This window comes from Gavia stellata, chromosome 1, assembly GCF_030936135.1.
Source record: "Gavia stellata isolate bGavSte3 chromosome 1, bGavSte3.hap2, whole genome shotgun sequence".
NCBI lineage: Eukaryota > Metazoa > Chordata > Aves > Gaviiformes > Gaviidae > Gavia > Gavia stellata.
The window spans coordinates 117411294-117438334 of record NC_082594.1 but is presented as its reverse complement, the minus strand read 5'-3'; the positions used below and the strand labels follow the sequence as shown (position 1 = coordinate 117438334).

At 44.7% G+C, this 27041-nt stretch overlaps 3 protein-coding genes across 6 annotated transcripts in view; 1 reads left to right on the top strand and 2 right to left on the bottom strand.

Moving 5' to 3' along the window:
• Nucleotides 1-740, bottom strand: part of DCAF6 (DDB1 and CUL4 associated factor 6) — a 93710-nt gene extending 92970 nt beyond the window's left edge. For all 4 annotated transcript variants that reach the window (XM_059826947.1, XM_059826953.1, XM_059826960.1 and 1 more), the window contains exon 1: nt 647-740. In XM_059826947.1, the coding sequence (XP_059682930.1) occupies nt 647-740 (94 nt within the window). The remainder of the gene's footprint in view (nt 1-646) is intronic.
• An 824-nt stretch (nt 741-1564) lies between these two features.
• On the top strand, nt 1565-9938 carry MPC2 (mitochondrial pyruvate carrier 2). Its single transcript, XM_059817156.1, has 5 exons — nt 1565-1682; nt 5927-5967; nt 7783-7867; nt 8930-9041; nt 9696-9938. The coding sequence occupies exons 1-5, from the start codon at nt 1577-1579 to the stop codon at nt 9751-9753; spliced, it is 402 nt and encodes a 133-aa protein (XP_059673139.1). The 5' UTR covers nt 1565-1576; the 3' UTR covers nt 9754-9938.
• A 3145-nt stretch (nt 9939-13083) lies between these two features.
• The window catches only part of MPZL1 (myelin protein zero like 1), a 45632-nt gene continuing 31674 nt past the window's right edge, over nt 13084-27041 (bottom strand). The window contains exons 4-6 of the mRNA XM_059821264.1: nt 26224-26356; nt 22756-22861; nt 13084-16796 (exon numbers count right to left, since the gene is read on the bottom strand). Of these exons, the coding sequence (XP_059677247.1) occupies nt 16695-16796; nt 22756-22861; nt 26224-26356 (341 nt within the window). The 3' untranslated portion in view covers nt 13084-16694. The remainder of the gene's footprint in view (nt 16797-22755; nt 22862-26223; nt 26357-27041) is intronic.

Here is a 27041-nt window from a genome sequence, read left to right as displayed (position 1 = left end):
TCCAGAGGCTCAGGGCCGGTGAGTCCGGAGCCCGTCCAGCCCGGGGCACGAACCACGGCTCCCGGGCTATTCCGAGCCGCCGCGATCCGCCGCCGCCCAACTTCCCCGCCGGACCTCCCTCACGCAACAGTTCCTTCGGGGCAGGAGAGGGGCGGGCGAGAGCCGCCGGGCAGCGGCGGCAGCGCACGGGGGGAGCCGAGGGCCCTGCCGTGCCCCGGGACCCCCGCGATGGCGCGGAGGGCGGGGGCGGGGGGGAGGGGGGAAGCGGGGGCCGCCCCACGCGGGGCACAGGAAACTTCGGAGCCGGCAGCCGCCGCTGCGGCGGGACAGCCCGGCCGAGAGGGGAAGCGGAACCAGGCGGCAGCCCCGGGGCGGGGGAACCGGGCTCAGCCCCGGGGCCGGCCGGCGGCAGGGCCCCCCCGCCCCGCGCGGACCCTCTTCCCACCGCGCCCCGCCCCCAGCGTGCGCGCGCCTCGCGGGGGGAGAATCCGCCGCCGCCTGCCCCTGCCCCCGCCCCGCGCGTGGGGAGACGGGGGCGCCCACCGCGGGGGGAGCGGCGGCTGGAAGGGGCGCCCGCCCCCCCCCCCCCTCACCCTGGGGGGGCTCAGAACGGCTCCGCGACGCCCGCCGCGGCCCCCGCCCTTACCCAGGTAGTGCCTCCGCAGCAGGCCGGGCTCCTCCAGCCCCAGGCTCCGCTTCCGCACGTCCCACAGCAGGTGGGGGCAGTGCCCGCGGGACATGGCCCCGCGCGGAAGGGGCGCGGGGCGGGGAGGGAGGGGTGTCGGGCGCTCCGCTGGTACCGGCCGCCCCGCGCGATCACCATGGAAACCGACCGGCCCGCGCGCGCGGCGCTCTCACGCCCGCCTCGCGCCGAGGCACCGTCGGGGACCAAGCGGCGGCGGCGAGGCCGGCGGCGGCTCCGCGCCCCGCCCCCGGGCATGGCGCCCCGCCCCCGCGGCGCCCCGCCCCCGCCGAGAGGGAGGGGGCGCAGCGCTCCGAGACGACAGGCGTCTCGCGCGAGCTGGTGGCGACGCCTCGGGGGACCCCACCCCGCCCCTCCCCGAACGGGGAAGCGGCGTCCTTGAAACGACGGATGACGTCAACGCGCTCGGCTTCGCCGGCCAAACCGGCTCTCGAGCCAAGCGGTGAAGCCACAAGGTGGCCATCTTGGGTTTGGGCCTGTAGTCACGGCTCAGGGTTTCCCGCGCCGGCCATCTTGAATAGGAGAGTGAAGCGGCGCCGGCGGCCATCTCTGAGCCGGGCGCTCGTGCCCTTCCCGAAGGCGGCCGGAATACCTCCTCCGAGCGCGCTGGCGCCAGCTCTCCTCACGAGGCGGGGGCCGGTCGCCCTAACCAATAGCGCCGCGCGAACTGCTCCGCCCCGCCCCGCAAGAGGCGGAGGCCGCCAATCAGCGCGCAGGGAGCGGCGGTCCTCCCCCCGGCAGGGGGTGACAGGTAGGCGGGGCTTGCTGGGGGCGGTGGAAGGACGGCGGGTCGCGGAGAGACGGAGCTGCCGGCACCCGCTCGCCCGCCGACCCGCCGCCGCCCGGCCCCCGCGCCCCAATCGCCGTCCCGACATGGCGGCCGCCGTCGCGGGGCTCCGCGCCTCCTACCACCGCCTGCTCGACCGCATCGAGCTGAAGCTGCCGCCGCGGTTCCGGCCCTTTTACAACCACCCGGCAGGTAACGGGCCGTCCTCCGCCGGCAGCGGCGGCCCGGCAGGCGGCCGGGCTGCGCCGCCTCCCCCCGAGGGGCCGGGGGCTGACGGGTCACCTTGGCCCCCGCTTGGGTCCGCGGAGGAAGAGGCGGGGTGCGGCCGGTCCCTCCGCGGGCAGCTGCGGCTGCCTGGCGCGGGGAGCCGGCGGGGTGCCAGGGCGCTGGGCAGCGGGGTCCGCCGGGGGAAGGGGTCCTCCCGCGGCGGGGAGGCGGCTCCGGGCCTCTGTGACGGTGATTCTGGCGGGGGGGGAACCGCCGAAGAGTGGGCCCCTGCTCCTTGAAGGAAAACTTCGGTTGTTTGGAAAGAAAGCAGAAGGCAGCGGCGGTACGAACTGTGACTCCCGTGGGCTGCGGTGCAGGGGTGTACCCCGGTGTCACTCCCGCCGTCCTCCACGGCTGGAATCCGGGGCACGGCTGGGGTACCTCATCCTGACCCGGGGATGTGGTGGTTTCCAAAGGGGTCTGAAGGCGTCAGCAGTCACTTCTTTCAAATGGACGTGTGGAAAAAATAGGGGGGGAGCGCTGCAAGGGTTTCTGATCTTGAAGTGTGCTCTGGTTTCAGTCAAGCCGCTGTTCGCTTTATTTCCCTTCTGCCGAAGCCGGCGCTCCTACCGAAGGCAACTCCTGCCCTTTATGAGCCCACTCGGGTAGCTGAAGGGCTCCCGTGGGAAAGGAAGGGCTCGAGTTTCTCTGAAATGAGCTGCCCTTACCTGACCTAAAGCTTACCTTTGCTTGAGCAAACATGGGGGGTTGTGTTATTAGGGAGAAACCTCTTGTAAAATGATCTGCTTCAGTGCCATTTAGGTGATGTTTGTCATGTAAACAAATTGCATAGGGTAGTTAAAAAGAGTCCTTGATAAAATCCTAAAATTCCATAGGCTGCCGTTCCCACTGTTTTGTTTCGGTGTGATATGCATCCTTGACTCTTCACCTACCTGCAATATGCACTGTGAAAATGGACTTTAGTTTTCAGTCAGTGGCTCCATCCTCCTGTAACGGTCCTTTCTTGAAATGAAAATTGTTGCTTTAAAGAAATCACAATTAAAGAGTGAAAACTGCCGTTATCAAAATGTCTGATTTGTACTGAATTGACTAGACCAATAGATATATTTAACGTTAATGCGATTTTTGTATATAAAGAGTCAATATGTCCAGCACTTCCATTGTAAAGGTGCCAAGCCTCTCAGTGCCACATTCATCCTGTGTGAAATGTGGCAGCTTCCAATTGCTTTTATTGTATACAAGGCATGGCGAGCACGGGGAACACCTATGTTGATTCTTCATCAGAACTGTTGTACTAATTGGAAAAGGCTTTGGAGGTTCTCTTGCAGTGGTTTTCACTTCATGGAACTGCCTGTGGGCCACTTTTGTTCACCACCATAATGTTGAAATTAATTTTTTAAAAGTCCATTTTTTAGGGAGACTCTGTGTGGGTATATCTATGTATATATACATATATATCTGCCATAATCCATACTGATGGCGTAAGCGAGTAAAGCCACAGAGCAAGCAGGTATTGAAACCGAACCTCTGCCACTTCTGTTTCAGCCTTGAATATCTTGAATGTGGGTCTGTAAGAAAGTTATGCAATAGATGTCACTCTGACTGCAAAACAAGTAGGTTAAAAATGAAAAGCTCACATTTTATCTCTGGTGATATCTAAGTTTCTAGTCTAATTTAGGAATATAAGTGTCATTATCATGAAATTATAAATCACTTGTGAGAAATGAAGAACAATGCTTACTTCTTTTCTGGCACAAAGAAAACTTCCAGTAAAATAATTGATGCCTGGTCTGAAAAGCTGTTTTCTTTGGCTGGTGTTGCGCAGAGCGAGGCCGTTGGAGGACAGTGAAGGGCCCGGGGTACAGCACACCTTCTCCCCAGGCTGCCACAGAGCCGGGAACATGGCTCTTGGCAGCCACAGGGAAGCGTGGGCTGAGCTTGTACTCCGTCTCTTTTGGCCTCTTTGGTTCACTTTGCCTGATTAAACTAAACTTTCCAGGACAAAGACTTCTTACATTTAATAGAAGTCAAGAATTCTCTAAACTGGTCATACATACATGGATATCCGAATTAGCCTCTGGTATGCCGCTGCTCTGATATGCTGCTATCAAACTCATCCTTGAAAAATTCTGTGTGTCAGGATCTGTAACGAGCTCGCCCCGTCTGGGTGCTTACTGGCGTGCCTCCTGGAGAGGTGTTCCGCTGGCGGCGTTTTGACAGTCTTCCCTTATAACAAGCTTGGCTTGGTACCTTACTTGTCTTCAGCTGTTTCTTACTTTTGTAGTCAGCAGTTTTAAATTATCAAGTTATCTATTATTAATAAAAATTAATGTCAGTCTTCTTGAAAACTTTATTAGTTGTTTAGGGAATGTCAATTTAATTATTTATACTTACCCCACATTCTCCAGTACTACAAATCTGAATTTGTGTTTTAGAAGAAAATAGATCATAGTAATTAAAGCTACTTCTATGGGACCTCTGTCAGGCTGATTTATAAAGAGCTATATTTGAAGCCTGATACTGACATACTAATGGAGCTGCCTAAGAGAAGAGCAACTGAAGTTTCTATCTTTAAAGGATGAATATTGAGCTGTATTTATTCAAACAATATTATACAGGTTTAGGGGCTGCACAACCCCATGCATCCTAAAAATTAAATCCTGTGTAGGTAAAAACATTCAGTTATCCAAGTGAAAAGTAATGCACTAGTAGTTATTAACTGCAGTTTGAAACTTGATCACTGTCACAAGCAGTGTGGGTCTAAGAGGGCTTTATGCAAAGCTGCCAAGCCAGTTTTTGTTGCATTCTCTGTTGCAGTTGCCCTGCCCTTTTATAGGGCTTAGCTGGCTTTAAGGTGATGGAGCAACTGATACTTGTGACAGTTAGTTTTATCCCCCAAATTATGAGTTCCTTCACAGGTGCTTGCTGTAGAAACCTGACAGGTAATTTTTCCCAAGTTATGGTTTTAAACATGAAGGTGCTTAAAGCCATGAGTATAAATAGTTACTGTAAGACCTTTTTAAGGCTGAATCGTTAGTGAAAAATTAGCACACATAAAAAGCCAGCAACCAAAGTCCTAGTGTTTATCATTCATATGTAAAAACTTCACTCATAATATGTAACATATTACCATGAAAACTTGGCTTCATCTTGCACGTTATCAGAATGCTGAGCAGTGGCCTAGCGAGACCTAAAACTTAGTGCGTTTTGATGAAATCAGAGCCAGTGTCCTGACTCACTCCCAGTGTGGCGGGTTGATACTTTGGATCGTGGTCTCTCTTTTAAGACCTCAAGCGTTAGTCCTAGATTAATGATTTGTCGCATGGTTGGCAGTCTGCATGTTGTAGGTGTGGCATTACAGTACTTTGTTTTAACCAACCAGTTGCCATTTTAGCACTGCTGTAAGATATGTATATTTGTAAAAGAGATGGTTTCCCCCCAGATCCCATCCCACTGACTTTTCTCCCTTCCTTCTGCAGATTTGCACCTCTTCCCCCATAATCCTCCTTTGCCATTTAGTAGGTTTTTGGGGTGGGGGGTTGATTGGATGGGAAGCATTGTTTCTGCTAGAAAGACACAGTTATTCAGAGGTGTAGATTAGAGGTGAATGAGGACGATCTCCTTGTGACATTTACTGCTACTTAAGTTTGCAATTTCTACTCTCACTTTAACCATCTAATGCTGCTGTGCAGCATGTCTTCTGTAGCATGAAGAGATGGGCTGTGATTTGGGAAGGGAAGGAGGGACTGACTTGTTACAGTACCGGTAATAAAACACTTTGGGATTTTAGTTTACCAGATTCAGTTCACAAAGATCTCAAATACTAATTCTGCTAGTCCAGTTGTAGAATATCTTTTAATCATTATATAGAAAATGTCTTCACTATTCCTAGGCCTTATCCTAACTCTTTTCATTATGAATGCATTTTGCCTGTTCTGGTGTCCTTGTTTGCTTAACAATGGAAATACAAAATCCTACTCGCCTGTTGCAGAAATGGGTGGACTGATTACACAACTAAAGGTTGATGCACTGAGTTGATGAGCTATGAGTATTAGGTGTTAGAGCTTGTACAGTGGTAGAAACTGCTAAAATACACAATTCATTATTTACAAAAAAACCAAAACAAAACCAGGATTTACTGTGGGTATTAAAACGGCCACATTTCATTGAATAATTTGACTTTTCTTTTTTCCCCTGTTCTCCCTCAGGTCCCAAAACAGTGTTTTTCTGGGCACCTATTATGAAATGGGTAAGTATGACATCCAGACACCAGCTGGCATCTTAACCAGAGGGCAATCTGCAGCAACCCATTGAGCAGGCAATAGTTTCTCAGCAGATAATCTGAGGCTACAGAAAGATTTAATACAGAGGCTCTAATTTTTAATATTTGGGGAGGAACAAAATTAGCCTTAATAACATATAGCACGACATGCGGGGGATACAGCGGGGGAAAAATGCTTTGTGTAAAAATTGTACTCTTTGCTGAAAGTTTCACAAAAGCTTTCTCTTGTGAAACACTAACTGTTGCTCAAGGTAGGCATGAGCTACCATATAATTCAAAACTCTTAACGCATGTACTTATTCTGAGATTGAGGAATTTCAAGAGTATCTTAAGGAAGACAATTCCTAAGCCTCAAAGTTTGAAGGCAGGTTAAAGCGTATCAGAGTGCAAGGTAATCTTGAGAAAACATGAGCAGTCACTGCCTAAAAAAGAAAAAAGGCAACTGCTGTTTTGGCTATTAGTAGCTCTCTGCTTCCCCCTTAGCTGTGTCTGTGCACCGGTGAAGTATATGCCTCCTCCTAATTCATACTCCTCCTAATCGTATTGGTGCAGATAAAATAAATGAGCTCTAAAATCATAAACCTGTTTGACAATAAGCAAGGATATAACCTGCTCTTCCTATTACCACCTGGTTCGTAAGTTTGCTGTTGTGAACCCCAACTTTTTATAGTCCACAGGCAACACGTTACGCTCTAAACTGTAGCTTGGGTTCTTTGTCAATCTAAACCGGAGCTGCAGTAACCATGGTTAACCTTCCCGAGGCTCCCCCAGGCAATGGGCTCAAGCCTGAGCGTACAGGCAACTCTTCTGAGCAGGCTGGTGTTGACTGCTGCTGTAGCAAAAGAGCTAATACACAGATGGTTTCTCTTTCGCAAATGTGTACCTGTAAGCTCACAGTGAAGTTCTTTACTGAGAAATTAAAATGACTTTTCCCCTACATGGCCAAGGCACATTTACTGCAGTTAACTGAGGTGTGCTGAAAGTCTGTACCTCTGTGGCACCACCACAGCAGCAACATCAATCCCATAAGTGAGGCAGCACACAGAAGTCTCTACCCTTGAAAACTGTTTTCTTGATTGAAGCCAAAGGAGTGCTTAGTGGCAGTCAGTGAATTAAAAGCATTAGGACTTTTTTATTTGTGTGTTTTCGGGGTTTTTTGTGAACTCCTGTAACGGAACATGAAATAGTATTTCCAGTAGAGGGCAATAACACAACAAAACAAATCAAACAGCATGTTTGCTAGTAATGTTCTCAAGTAGCTCAGCCAAGCTATTCCTCACTTCACCTGGCAGCTTTCTACTTTTACTGAAGTTATATTAAAGAATTACTTTTACCTCTTCAGATGAAGCTGAGTGAAGACTATATGGTGTCACACCTACATCTTTACTGGCAATATCTTAGCCTGAGCTTTAGGAAGAAGGGCCTTATTTAGATAAGCTTCTATTTGTTGCATGAAGACCAATTTGTTTTTCAGCTGCTTTCTTACGCAGCTGTGCTTAAATTAACCTTGTTCTTAAACTAATACAAAATTGCCACTGCCTGGGATTTTATTGCAAGCCAGTTGCACCCCCCATAACTGTGCTCTTATTCTTACCACAAGGGACTAGAAGTGGATGGTATCTCTGAGAGTCTAATTACTCTGCTTGTATAATGCACCCCATCCCCTGCATAATGCATATAGAATAAGCACTGAGGTATGAAGCAACTTCCCCTTGTAAAGCATTTGATCTGTTGCAGGAGTTCCTGGTACTGAACTGGTGCTCACTGAATTTCTCTTTACAGGGTTTGGTATGTGCTGGAATGGCTGATATGACCAGACCAGCAGAAAAGCTCAGCACAGCACAGTCTGCAGTACTAATGGCCACAGGTAAAGCCAAAGTTACTGCATGCTTTTACACAGCACCCTCTCTAAAACTGTATACATTTCTTTCCAAATCCTCCATCAGTACTAATCCACTTCTATAGAAAAGGCTTAACTAGAATACGCTAGCTCTCACTATTGCTGTTGCATGGCAATTCTAGGACAGACCTATACCTGTTATTAAATCTGTAAGAGTTCTGTGATTATGTAACAGTTTTCTACATGTGTCTTAATTTGGTATTGTCAGAGCAAGTTGTTACGAGTTAGGATATGAGTTTCATCCCTGAAGTTACAATGATACCACTCATTCCACTAAGTGACCTCTTTTGCTTCAGGTCAAATAATTTTGAAATCAGTCCAAGATAAGTGACTTTTTTAGAACAGACTTTTAAGGGATTAAACAATGGTAGGGTAATTACACTAATGTAACTGGAAAGAATTTCCATGTGTTAAAAGAACTTGGAAGCAGTGGTACATGGACTGCTGCACTGCTGTCTGCCGTGAATTTTCACACCAGCAGAAACAACATTCCACACTCAGGGTGTTCTACCAGATCTTGTCAGGGGTGGGACTTGTGACATCTAAAGCTGAAAATCAAAATTACAGCTGCCACCTTCTTCCTTCTCTGGACTTTATTTTGATATCTGACACAGTGCTGTGCATTTTGCATTGTACGTAAACCTTCCTTGACTGGTAGATTCTGTAGTCTCTAAACTGGTGCAGCAAGCTGGATATACTACAGCAAAATGCCACTACCCTGCAACTGTGCTGGAGAATTAAGGTTTAGACTGCTGTAGAGTACGGAGGATCTTTGATATTAAGACTATGATTGACCTTATTGTCTAGCTATTTTGGAAAAACGCAATAGATACCCATAGCTGTCCCACTGGCACTTGATGTGTATCTAACTGAGAAACAGCTAGTTATAAGAAAAGCAGTTGTCTAACATGAAGTTGTAAAACTCATTTACTTAAACTGGCCAACGATTCTGTCTCCAAACTTAGGGGAATGTCTGAATATTTCACGTTAAAGACTTAACATCTTTAAACTTTCCCTTTCATTCAACAGGCCTTATTTGGTCAAGGTACTCTCTAGTTATTATTCCTAAAAACTGGAGTCTGTTTGCTGTGAACTTCTTTGTTGGCTGCGCTGGTGGCTCTCAACTCTTCCGAATATGGAGGTATGTATGAAGAAGGGCTACTCTACATACTATAGCTAAGCATTCACACCACCTCGTCTTAACCAGGAATTTATAAATTCTGCCAGTCTCAATGTCAGGGCAAGAGGCAAGAGGAACTGAACAATTGATTAAACATTGTAGAACGTTTTTACTACATTGTTAGTTTTCCAATTGAGTGGGAGTGAAGCTTTAAATATTTTCAGTATAGCTAGAGCACATTTTAAGGAATGCTTTATGTAAGCTGTAGTTTCTGGGTCTAAGGCATTCTTTAAAAGCTGTAGGTCTGACTGGCAAACAGCCTAGACTTTCTCCTCCTCATAAGCTTTGCACTTCTGTTAGCTTTCAGTGTTGAATTGTGTCAGTTCCAGCTGGATCAAAGAGTTCTTAAGCAGAGCAACATTTTATTTATTTATTTTTAATTATTTCTTGAGGGAAAATCTGGAGTTCTCTGGCTTCAGTTCTGGCCAGGAATGAGGCAAACTTAGCAACTAATTTGGAACTTCTTACATGAACTAAACTATCCTATCCTGAATTTCCATCCTCAAATCCATTGTAATTTTAAACCTCCTCTGCTGAACAGATTGTTAGGAACACACTGTTACTGTAACTGGCATTTTATTCTTAGTCTGTGCTTTTTTTCCCCCCCCCCCATAGGTATAATCAGGAGCTAAAAGCAAAACAGCAAGAGCAGCTGCAGCAAAGAGATGCTTAACTCAACAGGTCAAATCCAACAACGCACAAACCCTTCCCCATGGGACCTAGCTTCACTAATTTTAATATTTTTTCCTCTGAGAAAATGAAAGAGGAAATTTAAATGTCTAGAGAGCGAGTGTTTTCTAAGTGCAAATAACAAAGTATCTCCATACATTTAAATAAAGTGCAACCTTTTAAATTGAAGTAAAATTGTTGTGTCTTATAGTGTCTCTTTAAAAGAAACTGAATGTGGATTGTACCTTGAATGAGTTGCTGGGCCCCACCTTATCCACCTCTGCTGAACAGTGCCGGGCGTGACACAGTACTGGTGACAGTCAGTCAGAGCCTCAGATTGAAGTCATCTTCTTTCATGTCACGGTCAGAGCTGGGTGGGGTTTTACCATGCTTTCAATAACCAACAACAGTAGCATCTGTATTTCATTCCCTGATGCTCTTCCCTGGTAGTGTACGGACATTCTTTTCAGCCACCACCGTCTTTATCAAGAGGAGAGCAAACTAGTATGTGCGACTGGTGTTTTAGCTTCTGTCATCCTTTACAACTAGAGGCAGAAGATGGGTGCATTTAAGTACCTGGTTCTTCGGAGTGTGAAAAATAAACAGCCAAAACTTCTATTAATCATTTTCCACCCCCTCGAGTGCATATGGATTTCCTGGGAAGGTGTGCACTCAAGAAACATGTACATGTCAGTTCTCCAAAGCTTTGGAGGCAGTGGTCTGCTCCCATCGGTGGTATGTTTGTGAATAAACACTGAAGCCTTCCCTGAAAGTCAACATCTCTCCCTACATACTCTCCTGTAAAGAGGAAAAATGTGCCACTATGAAATAGCTTCTGAGCAAAGACTTTACAATACACTGCAAAAGCTCATCTGGTGCTGAGAAGTACAAGGCAATTGTGCTCAGAGCATGGCATCAATGAGCTTCCCTGGTAGGTTCTCTGAGACCTCTCCCACCAAAGCTAGGAGTCAGTACCAGAGCTCAGGAATTTATATCCAGGAGAAAAAGGTAACTGTGAGACTGAGTAGCTTCTTCAGGATTCAGCTTTCAGGAAAATGAAGACTGAAATACTGGAGTTTTGCAAAGTCTTCTTTTTAAGTCTCTCTCCACCCCCACTTTCCCTCCAATCCCATTTGAGTTATCACTCCAGCATGGCAAGGGTGGAGAGGAAAGGAAACCGTTCTATGGTTACAAAAACTACAGGACCTTGTTGTGGCACTGATGTCCTCTCTCACCCTATGTATAATGTTACATTATCCAGTGCAGAGTATTTGTGCAGGATAGTTTAAGGAAAGCATTTTCCATTCTTATAAGCCATGCACCTGATACTCCGTCAGCTCCCCTTTTTCAGAGGCTGTCCTGCCATGAAGCTATTCCTCTCCTATGTGTGTTCTGCTAGTTTCACTTGCATTTCTTAGTTCTCCTAGCTGAAGTGGTAATACAGCACACCAATTCAAATGGTGAACTCTCCAGCTGTGTTGTTCGCTGAGCAAAGACTGCAGTGACTGAAGAATATTGCCAGAAAGAGGGGTGGTGCATTTCAGTCCCCGTCCCTGCCCAGTCCCTAACCAGATTAAGACTCGCCCAGCAAACCAGTAATGGGAAAAAAAAAGTGTATTAAAATATTCACAAGATTACAATAGAAAACATGAAAGTCCATTCAAGAAAAAATATCCAAGATAACTGTTTCCAGATGAGTCTGTAAAAGCAAAAGCACTAACAGTTGGTACACTGGCTCTTCATGTAATCAGGCCATGCAATGCATATCTAGCTCCCTCACACAGATTATACACCTGTCTTACAGGTGTTTGTTCTCTTGCATACCTCCAAGACAGAGGTTTACAAAAGAAAAGTACCCAGTCTACATTTCCGATTACATTTACCACATAAAAACAGCTGGCATTGCAGGGAGACAGAAAAGATTGCACAGCACACTGATCTCAAAAGGCATTGAACTTACGTTTTAGAGTGCAAAAATACCTTCGAATGAAAGGGCTTATTAGCTTAAGGGCAGTGAAGAGAAGGGAAAGAGAAGCCTCAAGAAGAGTATAATTAATATGGTTTTGTAGTCTCCCATATAAAAATGTTACCTAAATACTAGCACCGCAGGGATGTGGCCACAGCCCAGAAGTCTTACCCACCTTATCAGCTTTGATGGTTTTAAAGGTAAAATATTTCCATCACCTATTATAGAATAAGAACATTTTGTATTTGAGGTCCTAGGTAGACACATTACTAATGTAAAATTCCAAGAGAAGATTTCAATACAGAGTGAAGGTGTTTTGGTTATAAAGCAGCCCACATTTGACCTCAATGAATCCACTCCAAGGCAATGCAGCTTCTAAGTTGCATATACACATTTACTGCAGTTACAAGACAGATGGTTACCTAAACAGTTCTCACAGGTTTAAAAAAGTTAAAAACCTAATTCCAGCTCTTCTAGTCACAAACTGAAATACCACTAAAGCTTTGTGAGACAAACAAAACCCTACACATCTCCAGTTATAAATGACACATCATTCAGTTAGTTACAGGGATATGTTTGCCACCCTGTAATGGCTCTTAATGCCATTTCAGGTACACGCCGACCACCTCCCTCGCAGAACAACTGCTGAAGTCAAAAGGGGCAATGGAGATTTGATGTACTGAGTACAGCTACCGATTTACTTAGATTGATACTTTATAATTATTTGTAATCCTCTCCTCAAAGTTCATTTCTGGTAATCAAAAATAAGGCAGAATATACCCACTGTTAGTAAAAAGCCCAAACTTCTCCACTTTGCAGTTCTGGGAAGATGAATGATGCCATTCATATCTCTGGCTCTAGGGGGTGCCAGCTGGCTTAGCTGCCAGAGCCCAGGCTGGCAACCCAAAACTGCACTCCTACAATGGGTAGAAGGTCACTTTTACCCATAACAGACCTTTTTCCCCCCCTTAGCTGAGAAACAGATTTCAGATTGATCCCAGTTTTGTTTGCGTGATGAATAAAAGAGAATTCATTGCAAGTCTTTTACATCACGCAGACCCTCCCCAGCTCCACTATCCAAGGTCAATGGCCCATGTAACAGTTTTAGTCATTTGCTACTGCCTCAAGAGAGGCTGCCTACCCCTCAGCTGTGTTGCAGCAAGCCTGCCACGCAGCACTTCTTTTTAAAATAGATGGTCCTAAAAAGAGCTAGCAGCAGTACTACAGCAGGACAAGGACAACACACAGTGTTCCTCAAAGTCCAAGCTGTTTCTTTCCACCTGCAAAGAACAGCATCAGAGAATTAAGAGAATAGCAGTAGAGCAAACAGTTAAAACTTCTGGTTACTGTAACATCAGGATACAATGACTTTGTCTGACTTTAATCTCTACTTGCTACCCATCAAGGAAGTAGAAGTCCTCTATCTCCTGAGATTTTACTAAGTAAGCCAACTTAGCATCAGTCCCTTTCATCAGCTCAGGTTATCGTATGATTAAACAAGCTAAGATAACCTGAGGGACAGAAAGTTCACAAGTGTTTGTCTCCCACTGCCTCAAGTTCTTTTGACTTCAACCTGAATAAGTTATTTAATAGCTACACTGTTCACGTTTCCATGACAAAAAAAAAAAAGAAAAGATAATGCAACAGCCTTTGTACTGGAGAGGGATTCAGACTGATTTCTGCTATTCCTGGGGGAAGGGACTTTTGTTTCTTTCTAAAAAGATGTTCAGCGTTTTTAAAAAATACTTCCAAGTTCATTCTGCCTTCACAAAGAGGATCCAAGCAGCCTTGCAGTGAGCCTCCTCAGTATAGGCAATATGAACATAACTGTAGCTAAAAAAAAAGCAATGGAAGGAGATGCTTCCTCAAGTTAGTTAGCACCAGCCAGATCAGCGCGTCTCCTAAAGTTAGCACCATATCTGTGTGTTTCCTAAAGTCAGCACCAACCAGATCAGCGTGTTTCTTAAAGTTAGCACCAGATCAGCATGTTTCTTAAAGCCAGCCCTAGATCAGGATTGTGCTCAGATTCTCCAGTATATTCCATCAGGAAAAGAAACAAACATTAGTAGCAGACTTCAGAGCCAAGGACAGCCCTATCTTCTCATAGCAGCAAGTTTTTGATTGCTACATTCATCACATTTCTCCCTCTTACTCTAAAATGTCTGGGGAGAAAGATGATGATGCACAGAGATGAACACAAGCAGATCAAAATCAAGTTTCTCTATCAACCATGTCAAAAGCATTAATTTCTTCCTAAGTGTAAAACACATGTTGGGAAGTAACAGCCTGGTAGATAAGGAAAGCAGCAGCAGCAGGATTCATCCTGATCTTAATGAGGCTTCTAAGAAAGGCAGGTCTTGTCAGGAAACCAGTGAAGTCTGATCCTGATGAAAGAATATAGTGTCGGTATACCCAACTTTGTTGGGAAAAAAACCACTGTACACAAAATAGTTATTAAAGTTGCACTGTCATAATTAAAGGATTATCTAATGTGGTTCTGAAAGAGTCTGCCATGGACCTAAAACTGTTTTTCATTTACTTGATGTCCCAGTGGAATGTAGGCTTAAGTTTGCAAATACCAAGCTAAGAGTGTTGCAAGCTCACTGGAGGACAGGATGAGAATTCAAACCAAGTTTTCAACCGACAAATTGAAGATGAGGTCTGAAAAAGCCATAACATAATTTCAGTAGAAACAAATTTGCAGACAATACAAAACCAAGAGGAATCGCTAGCACACCAGGTGGTTGTGCTGTCCTTCAGAGGGTCCTGGACAGGCTGGAGAACTGGGCTAAGAGGAATTTCATGAAGTTCAAGACGGAGAAGTGCAAAGTCCTGCTCCTGGGGAGGAACAACCCCATGCACCAGTACATGCTGGGGGCCCCCTGGCTGGAAAGCAACTTGGCAGAAAAGGCCCTGTGGGGGTCCTGGTGGACACCAGATTGAACATCAGCCAGCAGTGTGCCCCTGCTGCAAAGAAGGCAAATGGTATCCTGGGCTGCATTAGGCAAAGTATTGCCAGCAGGTCAAGGGAGGTGATCCTTCCCCTTTATTCATCACTGATGAGGCCACACCTGGAGTACTGTGTCCAGTTCTGGGGTCTCCAGTACAAGAGAGATACGGACTTACTGGAGCAAGTCCCGTGCAGGGCCACAAAGATGCTAAAGGAATTGGGGCATCCTTCGTATGAGGAAAGGCTGACAGAGCTGGGACTGTTCAGCCTGAAGAAGAGAAGGCTTGGGGGGGGATCTTAACAATGTGTATAAATACTCAACTGGAGGGAATGAAGAGCACTGTTCTTCTCAATAGTGCTCACTGGCAGGACAAGAGGGAATGGACAGAAATCTAAAAAAAAAGGAAATTCCACCTGAACGCAAGGAAGCACTTTTTTAACTGTTTGATCATTTAGAGTGAACAGGTTGCCCAGAGAAGTTGCGGAGTTTCCATCTGTGGAGATACTCAAAACCCAACTGGGCACAGTGCTGGGCAACCTGCTCCAGCTGACCCTGCTTGGGGGGGTGGGGAGTGGACTAGATGATCTCCAGATGTCCCTTCCAACCTCAACCATTCTGTGACTGATTCTGGGAAACAGACTGAACTAGGAAATGGGCAAGAATCAGAGAGAAGGGGTTATGGTAGAACAAACTGAAAATTACTTGCTGCTACAAGAAAGCCAGCACCACATTAGGATGTAAAAACCAGGATCTACTATATGCTACTCTAAGAAGACCTCAGCTGGAATGCCACTTCTAGTTTTGAGCACCAGATTTCAGGATACAAATGGGTCAGCTAAAGAAAGATCCTCTTCAGCAGAAGAGAACAATCAGAGATCCTTAACAATCTATGAGGAGTTAAATCTAGAAACAAGAAGCTGGGAAATTATATTCAAGTAGTAGACTTGCAGAGAGGAAGGAAATAAACTGCCCTCCACATCCTCTGTGCAAATACAGGTTACACAAAAAAACACACATCAAAAAAAACAGAGTGAAGCCCTAGATTTCCTCCAGAGGTCCTTCAGCCTCCACTACAGGCTGTTAAAACATCTCTAAGGAAGTGACAGTGGTATAATGAGGCCATGGGAGAGAGGTGAGGGAGTACTACAGCTTCCAGGTCCCTTGGAGCCCTTTTTCATGCTTATATGAAATGACAGAGCTTCAAGGAAGAAACATTTCATTGAGCGGTTCAACAGAGTCTGAGGCAACCACCTACAGCTATAGCTTCCTACCCCTTTAACTCACTAGCTCTTAAGTTTTCACAGGTGAACTACCATTTCACAAAATTCATTAGATCAACACTACCCCTGTACCTTAAAGGACTAAGCTTGAATAGATGGGCTCAATACAGAAGTAAACAGTTCTGTGACCTGTGTTACACAGGTCAGGTAGGCCTAAACATTTCCTTCACTTACACTGCTAAGACATACATTTCTGATACCTAGGAGTCACAATTTGGCTTACAAGACCAAGTGAGAGTGTCTAGTTTATATGAGAAGGCAGCTTGTACTGAGAATCTGACCAAGGAAAGATGAATACCCTGTATACATAAAGAACTCTGTGAATATAAAGAAGATACCTTCTTTACCTCAAGAAAAGAAATTAGGCCCTATAAGCAAAAAAAGAATCTCCAGGACAACCTAGAATCTTCAGGCATCTTCCAGTTTCTCCATTAATAATCAAGATAAAAATATTTTAAAATTGTGATGCGAGTTTTCACTTTCTCTCACGTCACACAAAATACAAAAAAGAATATTGGCCATTTATAAGCAAAATTCTTACCGCATTTCAACATGCAACATTGGTCTCACTTCTGTACGATTAAATAGACTATTTACACACAATACATATATATCTTTCCCTCTGTATGCACATGCATTGGTCCTAGCCTAGGCATCAAAGGCCACATGTGAGTTCTCTGGGTCAAATCTTGCTCAAGCAATTCCAGTCTGAATGTGTGTTTTCCTTTGGATAGCTTAGGATCTCATCTCAGTTCTTCCGAATATCAGCATAGACCACAGACTCTGACTTGTTAATCTTGTCGCTGTGCTGTCCTCCGGAGTGATCTAACTGCGCATAAATGACTGGGCCCTGGGAACAGAATAAAAAAAGCACAGTCAGTATTTTTCAGAATAGGCCATACTGCCCCTTGCTTTCGCAGGGGCTGCATCAAGACCAAAGCTAAAGCAAAACCACAAAGCTTTTATGACTGCTAATGGCACTTCGAAGCAGGTGGAATGAACCCTCACCTACAAATGAGCTCTAGTCTGCCACCTTTCTCCTACCAGGAGCATGCCGAACAGCACCATTTCCTCCCTTTAATACTGTTATGGCTGCTTGCTTCTCACAAAAGCAAAATCTAGAATCCTTTGTTCTGAAAAGCTGCAATTCTTACATGCTGTGGAGCAAAGATACATGGCTTAGTCAGGTGTATGCCAGATTCAATATTTTTCAAGAGGAACCGTACTACAGATCTACCAGTAGACAGCAGAGCATACTTCCCATATGGCCACTCAAGTTCTGCACCACTTGGATAATGAGGGAGAGAACAAACCTGCAGTCACCTTATGACACCAGTCACTGCCCAAGCAAGTGATGGGATCAAGACTTACAGAGCAGTGAGCCAGAAAATACTGAAATGGTGCAGTAATGCAGAATTCTTACCTCACTTTCGAGCCAACCCAGGTAGTGAGCACCTCCACAGACACACTGGGCAAGCACGGCCACACACCTTCATTATATTTGCTAGGGTGTAGTAGAGGACATTACAGCACCATCTTTCAGCAGAGCATGCAAACGTGCCAGCGCCTTCCTAAAACACCATGTCCTCCAAAACACAGCCCACAGGAAAGTGAACTGCAGGTATTCGAGATGGGTTGGGGGCAGGACTGCAGCCTGTAAAGAACAGGTACCCAGCAAGACAGGTGGGACCTTTCTGGAAAGGTCTGACCTGCAGCTCCCGTTCTGCATGCCCCAACTGACATAAGCACAGAGCAGAAAGCTGCGACCACCTACCAAGTGACCTCAGCAGAGAGACCACACGCAGCTTCTGTGCGGCAGGGAAAGGGACTGTCCTATTTGGGGGTGGGAAATTACAAGGAGAGATCTTTTATTTTGCCTGCAGATTTTTTAGCAATTTTTGCTTCAAAACCATTTCATCCATTTAACTCTGTTTCCCTTACGTCCGAGGAAGAAGTAGCCTTCACAGGCACTTCTACCCCCTTCTCCCCAGTACTTTTGGTATCCTGCCAAATTAGAAAACGTCATTATGGAACTGACCCAGCAATCCTTCCACCTATCTTCCAAAGCAAAATTAGGGGGCAGAGATGAAAAAAGACCTTCTGTACAGAAAATTAAGTCCTTGAAGGACCATAGGTACACTTCTGCACAGCTGTTTTCCCCCCAACACAATGGCAAAGCACACACCTGATAAATACCTTGTTCTCTTTCAGAAGAGTATAAATCCAAATTTTCTTCCTTCCAGGTAAAGTATTTCCCAACTGATAAAGATTAGAGGAAGGAGATGGACAGAAGGATGAAAACTTGCAATCAGATATAAAACGCTGAATATAAATAACAGACTGAGAAAATGCTCAAAAAAAAGAGACACTGATGTCTTAGAAAATTCTGGATTTCAAGTCTCATTATAGCCACTTTTTTTTTTTTCTTTTTCTGCTATTGGCTCTCATGTTGTTCTAGTCTCCAACATTGTATCAGGATTACATTACTAATTCCAGTTAGAGTGCAGTGTCCATATAAACGTCAAGTGACCCTAAGGTTTATTTGTCAGCAATTTGGGAAATCTCATCTGCCTGAAGTCATAGGTCAAAGGTATGATAAATTCAGCTTGAGAGCACTTCCTATCAGTTTAAAAAAAAAAAAATCTAAAACTGCATAAAGTACGCACTATGACATTTCAAGTTTTGTTCAAGTAATTCTGATGGGTCAATTTTCTACCGCAGGAGTTCACTCAGGATCAGTTATCTTATAGCTATTCTAATCTTATGCCAGGTTAACTATAGTTATTCTGCTGCAACCAGCATATTAAGTGGTGGTGGACAGACTGACTGGTGTGATCACCTGATCCAAACCAAGCCATCATTGTCTCGATGTGTTCACTATTACCCAAATAAGTGGCAGATTAGCTAACACAGAGAAAAGGAGGACCAAGGATTTATTATAACGCTCCATCTATTCGATTTGCTGCCAACTGATTTTCTAGCTGATTATAATCAGCACCAGGGATGGCGTTTTTTCCTGCCTTTGATACCTTCAGTGATCTGAATCTTAGTAAAGACTTCTTCCACACGGAAAAGCTTCAAAAAAGTCTAAACAAATCAGAATTTTCACCTAATCCCAAATAAGCTCATCCTGACTCTTCAGAACCAGAAGACAGACCAGCACTGCCATGTAAAACCCAGCATCTCCCTAAGCCTTGCAATTTTTCCATTCAGAACTGAAGGGAAAAGAGTAGCAGGTGTACCAATACCTTCCTAAGGGTTTGTCAGCAGAGTCATGAATTGCAAGGTACAGCAAAGAAAAAGGAATTACAAAGTTAGACCATCACAGTCTAACAGTGGTCTACAGTACTTCAAATTTTTTAGATTCTGAAAGATGTTGCAACTATCACAGATTCCAGCTCCAGGAAATTTACCTGAAATTTAAATCAAGATCCCTGGCACCATGAACTGCTCCTTCCCAGGGTCCTGGGGTCCAGTTCAAAGCCTGGAACAGAGCTCAAACATAGCCTGTTCAGGTACGTCTTAAACCAGAAAAAGCAAAGTCAGAGATCTGCACTTAAGTTAATGTCACTTTAGTTCTCCCTGCTTCTACACTGACAGACCTACCTGCTTAGGATCTCTATACCATACTGCTCTGCACATCAGAAATGCATTTCTATGGAAGTTACACTTTAAGATCAGTGGTCCTTCAGCCTGCCCAAAAGTGAATACTCAGCTCCTTGCAAGGCACAAAAACAAATGACAGCCACTTTGGAGTTAGCATATCCTGGGACAACACACATCTACCTTCCAGTTTGCCCGCTGCAACCCAGATTACTAGCTAAACAAGGACATCCACATGGGAAACACATATAGTTCTTGCCTTCACTGGAAATGCTTTTCTCACTCATCCAAATAACAGTCATGGTAGAATACGAGTCACTACAGAATGATGGCATGGAGAAAAAACACCACATACAAATTTGACAGGACAGAACATACCTGCTGAGAAGGAAGACACAGTGAAAACAAGTGGAGTTGATTCAACCAGCTGAACATTCTCAGAATCAGATATGCATACTTTCAGCATTCTGGGGCACTCCAGAAAGCGAGGTCCACACTTGATAAACTTGCACACAAAACACAAAGAAGTGCAGGCTCAAGTGCACTTTCAGCTGAGAAGTGATGTGGACAAATACTTCATCACTGATTCTTAAACTGATACATAAATAACAAAATGAGGGAACCTCATTCAATAAATTTAATTTAAATGCCACTCTTTGAGAGTGAACACCTCTATTACTGTTTTTAACTTGCAGAGGCAGGGGTTGTGTATTTGTATTCACAGTTCTTCTCCACCAGTGAAGCACAAAGCCTTCAGACACTTCCGACACTTCCTAGACATCCTACCAAGTAAAAGGCTACAAGGAAGTCCACAGGCCTTTACTGTTCAACCACAGCACTGACTGTGTGAACCACTGGTCTAAAACTGCCAGGCAATCAAAGACACAAAAGTGTGCCTGAACCAGCAAGCAGCCTGCAACTGCTTCTGGGAACTGCTAGGAATCTGAATATCAGCATTTCACCTACACAACAGCTCAAAAGCTTGAATACTACAACGAATTTATTGATTACCAAGAAATATCAGGTTTTACTTATATGTGATGCCAGATTTCACATATGTTAATTTGCATGTTGGTATCACCCTTTTCTAAAAAAAAACCCCAATGGCTAGAAGTTAAAAATGTAAGCATAATCAACTGAAATTTAGTTTTCTCATGGATTTAAACCATCTGTTCAAAATCTGATCTACCTTGACTTTATTGTGGATCTTTTTAGAGAAAAGTAAATCTGTTTCTTGCTGTTCTGTAAAGATGGAGCAAATGCTTAACAGAAAGCAGAGGAACCACTTGCTGCTACAAATGTTTGCCAAGGAAAGGAAATCCAGACAAAGCTCTCCTTGCCTGACAAAAGAGATTCAAAACTAAAAAACTAAACTAAAACTAAACAAAACTAAAGCCATTTGCCATATTTTTCCTTTGAGGTCAGGAGTGTTCACACCTCTGGTTTTCCTTTAGGAACTTACCTGTGGGAAGACCCTGGAGGTATCTGTCAGGGAATAAGCAGACTGGAGTGACCACAGAAGGGCAAAAGCACACTGATTCTGAGTTATCTTTACAAAGTTTAGATCTACTCTGACATGTTCCTTCCAGTATATTGAAACCCAGAACACTGGGGACACGGAAGGGTGAGGACACAGCAAGTTTTCACACCAAAACATTACAGAGAAGATAAAAGTATTTTTGCTTTCAAGATGTAAGTGCAGAACAGCAAAAGTCTTCCTCCATGTAGCTCTCAGGGCACTTGCATGTACTGCTTCGTACCATGACAGTAATTAAAAAAAACATCTTGGTCTTTTGACCTAGGAAAGTTGACTCCAACAGCTACTGCAACATCCCACACATAAGCTTTTTTCTTTTTTTTTTTCTTTTTTTTTTTTGGGGGGGGGGGAGGAGGCAGAGGCCGGAATCACCTGTCTCATTCACCCATTCTAGAAGCCCCTCCCATGAACTAGAGGTCTTAGAGCCAGCCTGCTGCTACTAGACCCACTCCAGTCAAAATCTGAACTATTTTTAAATCTTATAGCTTGAGTATATTGCCTTTATGTTCAGAGTTACTGTTCTCTGAAGTCAGGTAGCTTTGCGGGCCTATGTGCTAAAACTCTGGAAATACTGCACCTGCCAAGAACCAGATGCATTTCAAAACCAGACTGGAAGCCCAACAGAGTAGGGACTTTGACTTTACGCAGCTCACTGTTAGCACTGCATTTTTTTCCTGTAGTGTTAACACATTAACACACATCTCCATTATTTTGTCAGGAGAAATTAAGAAACCACGTATTAACTCTGATTTAAAAACCCATCAGTTCACACACTACTCTGCAGCCACTTGCTAAAAGGTGGCTAATTAAGAAAAACTCCATTTTGGACTCACTCAGGATCTGTACCTCCACAGGAAAATTGCTGGGAATTTGCAAAGCAAGAGGTAAAAAACAGCTTACAAATATGGAAATCCTGTACACTGTTAACAGGTAATCATATATTGCCTAAAATCCCTGTCTGATTCATTCTCTCTCCCCTCTGACTAATTTCCCATGGGATGTTAAGCCTGGATAAGAGCCACCTTTTTCCTTCAAAGCCAGCAGAACTTTGCCAACAGCAGCAAGCACAAGACAAAGCGTAGCAATTTCAAGCTCTCAGCAGCAAGAGTCATCTTCAAACTTGTCGGTGTTTGCGCTGCGCCGGCTCATTTCCTTGTGAAGGAAGTACACACCACAGAGCAGGCACCTTCACAGTGATGAACCAGTAATTAAAATTCCTCCCCATTACAATCCTAGAACAGATTAGGCAGCTTTATGGGGTGATTCCACATCTAGTAGATAATGTTGTCTCTACAGTAAACAGCTATCCACTGCCCACTCCTCATCCTTGCCAGGCCCTCATCCTTGCACTTCACTACCACTTGTGTGTTAACGCACAAGATCAGAAACATCTTTTTTATACATTAGTACAAAAAAGGCATAAAACTCCATCCCAGCTATTATCAAGACGCTATTCTTTCAATTGCACTAAGCTTTCTACAGAAGAGTTCACCAGTCCCAGCTTACTGCCCATCCCTTGTTCGGAGCAGACACTTTTACCCCCCCAGCCCTCATCACCTTAACAGACGGCACCTAATTCATGTGTCCCACCCCACCTTTATCTTTTCCATACCATCTCCCCCACACTCTGGGAGGATCCTGCTTCGGGAAGCAGCAGGAAGCAGTTTACCTGGTGTGATCTGGTGGGCACGCTGTTTACCAGACCCTCTGTGTCGGAGGGTGACTTCTGCGGAGCCTGCTTAACCGGTGACATCAAGCTCTCAGATGTACTGCAGCTGACGAGGTGGCAGAGCAGAGTTTGCACGACAATGTTCAAGAGGCACACACACACAAAAAAAAAAAGAACAAAAACAAAAAACGAGTGATGGCAAGATGAATGTGGCAGATTACGCCAAAGTAAAAATGAACATAATGGATTCTGAAATAAACACATACAATTCTCCATCTCTCCTTAGACATTTCTCTATCCTTCCTCCCAGAGTCTCACTGGTAAGCAACATGAAGGAACAACTTACTAACATAGGACAGCAGTTCCTCCAAAACCCCTGTTCCCTAAATATTCCCATTAACCCAACCTGTCTAAAACCATGTGTTTTCTTCACTGAGGCTTCAGACTCAGTTAACAGTGATAAACAGCAATTATCTTCTAACTGTAAGCTAAATAGTCCCAGTCACTGAGGCAAGTGTTATACCAGTGCTATAGTTAGAGCGAACACTTGCAAGAGCCACCAGCAATCCATACCAGAAAGGTACTTCCTACCAAACTCCACATTAGTTCCCTTGCTTTTGGTTAGGCTACAATCCCAAAATAATTCTGCCCACTCACAACAGACACTAGTCTCTGGAGCAGTTACTTTAAGAGTCACACGTGACATGTAAGCTATGTGCCCTGATATAGCTACTTGAGTATCTAATCAGGCAAATCTTGTGTTTTTCAAACAAGAAAACTGTCTTGTGGTGAGAATCAACACCCCTAAAAGAAGGTTGCCAGTTTTCACTCTCTGTTTTCTTCTTCCATCTGCTTAAAGCAGGACTGGAAAGAAAACAAGCCTGTGACAGACAGAGAAATGAATACCACAGAGCTAAGTATGTGAGCAAATGCCCTTAGACTTAACGTCAGCAGCTTCTGGGCAATGCAGTAATGGGTCTCTAAATGCTAGGTCTACATCCTCGTACCCAAGCAGCCAGGAAGGAAAACCAGCCACCTCCTTGACAGCAGACACAGGAGTTCCCTTTGCTACCACAGCTCTCTGGCCACTGGGCATCCTTTTCCCCCAGTCTTTTTAGACAGACAGTGTACAAGGCAAGTACAGAAAAAAACAAATGAGGACAGTGACATTAAGCAGACTACCTCCTCACAGGGCAATAATTTTTTATCCTTTGGTAAGTCTAACCATAGAAGACTTATCTCCTCATACATGCAGCAGTAAGAAAAAAAAAAATAAAAATACTGCCCCCAACCATCAGGGCAAGGGGCTTCTACCGTCTCAGAGACAAAGAAGCCCCTTCTGTTATCAAAACGATGTAATCATGAATTGTTTGCTTTATTCACAAAATTCCTCTGATCTACACTATCTAAAAGTCAGAATTCAGGTTTAAGCAACTAATGCACTTAGACCACTGCAAGTTTTCAAACACACAACCTGTCTGAGCCAGAGGAACACTTACAGGGAATTTACTTTTATTCTGACACAGAAAGGGCTCTGAATTTCCTGTGCTTTAGTCAATGTACTGGCAAGTTCACTGTTGGAAGAGATGGAGGGACACCATCTGGGATAAGCAGCAATCCCACCCCAGTTAGACATGAGACAATGAAACCCAAGCACCCAGTGAAATGCATCATCCCTTTGCCAACAGATTCCAGCACAAACTACAATGAAGTTACGTTAGTAGAGAGCTAGCTGGTTAGTCAGCAAAGGAAGAGGAAATGTGTACACATACACACAGGTATTAACAGCAACCACCAACTTGATTAGTTACCATGGTGTCTAGTGGGACTGGAAGAGAAGACCCAGCCCTGTTACATTCCCAATCTGGCGTCTATATCAGGATCTCTGTAAGGAGAGGAAGGTAAGTAGGATCCGATCCCAGCACACCAAGGCAGAAAGAAAAAAAAAAAAAAAAACAAAAAAACACCAAAGTCAGAGCATGAATGGAGACTGTGGCCATGCAGGGGTTCCAGATGCCGCGCAGTGCCCCAGCCCACCTCAGTTCAAGGCAGAATGGTTATCTAAGAGCAAGTGCATCTCACCACCATCACCACCACCACCACACACTGGGTTAGCATCATGTAGAAGAAGTCCGTAAGTTTGGAGGGGGTCACAGCACACTTGGTTTGTCTTTACAGGTCATGCAGAGCCGGTATGGTCAGTGAAAGCAGTATTTAAACTTCAGAGATTACTTTCCCAAGAGAGTAGTTAAATCTACTACAAGAAATGACAGTGCATAAACTACTGTTCCAGGCTCAGCACCAGCGTGTCCTTCAGCAGGAAGAGCAGGTCACTGGGAAGCAAGGCAAGCAGACCGCCTCACGCACACTGCTGGTGCATGACACTGCAGGCTTCTTCTCAGTTCTTAGGGGAAGGGGACATGCAGAAAGGGAAAACCAGGCTTTCCACACAATTTTGAGCACACACAGCCACCTTTGCTATATTTAGCCTTACCATTAGGCAATAGCCAACTCACTTTCTCTAAGCTCTCCAACTAGGACAAGGACAGGGCAAAGTTTAATTTAGAAATCCCCACAAATTTATTTTTGGAGTTACTTTCTTTTAAACCACAGGCAACCCAAAGAATCTGCAGGAAGCAGGAATATTTGTTGGGGAAAGAACAGAAGAAAGTTGTAAGTTTGGGGTTTGTTTTGAAGACTACATACATAATTTTCATTCTTTCTTATAGAAGCAAATTACCAGCTAATTAGAGAGGAGAAAAAAGGAAGAACCTCCCCTACCAGCACCAAGCTCCATCACCACAGGACTCAAGTCTGCCTTTGTTAGTTCTTGTTGCTTTTTCATACGCCCACTCAAAGATCTGTGTTTCACTTTGTGGAGTTATCCTCCTAACACTAAAAACCTTGCAGGGATGGTAACAGTTAACAAAAAACAGACAGTGAATGAGAATGGATGCAGAGTGCCTACTCCTTCCTTACTTTGAAGTGTGGTGATAAATGAGGTTTTGGCAAGTATACTCCAGGCTCAGGAGCCAGACACTGGTAATTGAAAAATCCAATCTTAATCTCAACGCAGAGCATTCCTTAAAGTGCATGTGTGGCACTTTTCCTTTGCGGGTTGGGGGTGGTAGGGGGAAGCAGGGCTGGAGAGAAGGGAAGTGGAATAGACCAGGGCTAAGGGATCTTGGATCAAATGTTCTTAGGGCATATATGCTTGTGGCTGGGGATCAACTCCAAAATTTGGTGATTTTCAGGTGTAACTCATGGCGAGTAGATCTTTTCAAGCACAGTACAAAGATAATCATTATAGGCAGATGACCTATAGTGACCATTCCACATGGCCATACCCTATCTCTAGCCATGGTTGCCAAGACTTGGCTGAAACAACTCCTACCGCCCTCTAAGCCCTCCCTCTGATCCTGCTGCTATTCCTCACATCATCCACAGGTGAGGAAGGAGATCTCTTACCCAGAGTATCGTTTTTTAGAGTTGTTCTTTCTGATGACAAGACACACGACAATAGAGATGAGCGGTGAGAGACCTGTAACCGTACCGATGACTATCCCTGCCACCATGGCAATGGGGAACGCAGGCAGGCTGTCTGGGGAGAGAAGGGAGAAAACATTCAACTCTTCTGCATTCCCTCATTAACAGAAGTGCAAACCACAAATGCTCTTGACCTTGGATTCATTTAGAGCAGAAGGCACTAATGTAATATCCAGAAATTATAACATGCAGCCTAAGTGGTAGTGATAGCAGGCAGCCAGCAGAACAACATATGAACGGAGCACACACCGAGAGCATTCTTAATGTCACCACCCTTCAGAAAAGAATTTTTACGTATCAGGGAACGCACGCGACAATGAGGACAACCCTGTCTCATTTTGTATCTGGCTAATTCCCAGTGAGGTCAACAGGAAAAGGCAGGCACACTTGAAAGCAGATTTGAACATAGCGCATTGCTAACCAACTAAGAGTGCTGAAGGCTGGGTGTTCTCTGGGTAGCATGCAGCAGACAGCCTACTTACTACCTATGATCACTCTTAAGAGTGTTTATACATGATTCTGGTGTCTCAAAATACATATCTCTCTACATTTTTATAGAGTCATTCTTTCCCTTCTTAAGTCAGGATCATTGTACAATACTAGAAATACACTTATAGGAGCACAGTATTGATTTATTCATGTTTTCTACAATATAATTTTGGGGGATGGTAGGCCAAGAAAAAGCAGCCAGAAATAAAAGCCAATCAGAGAATGAGTACAAAAGACTTACAAGATAAAGA

Coding starts and splice junctions, on each gene's coding strand:
- MPC2 (XM_059817156.1), top strand. CDS start 1,577: ATGGCGGCCGCCGTCGCGGGGCTCCGCGCCTCCTACCACCGCCTGCTC. Junction 7,868..8,929: donor TGCAGTACTAATGGCCACAG/GTAAAGCCAAAG, acceptor TTCATTCAACAG/GCCTTATTTGGTCAAGGTAC. Junction 9,042..9,695: donor CAACTCTTCCGAATATGGAG/GTATGTATGAAG, acceptor CCCCCCCCATAG/GTATAATCAGGAGCTAAAAG.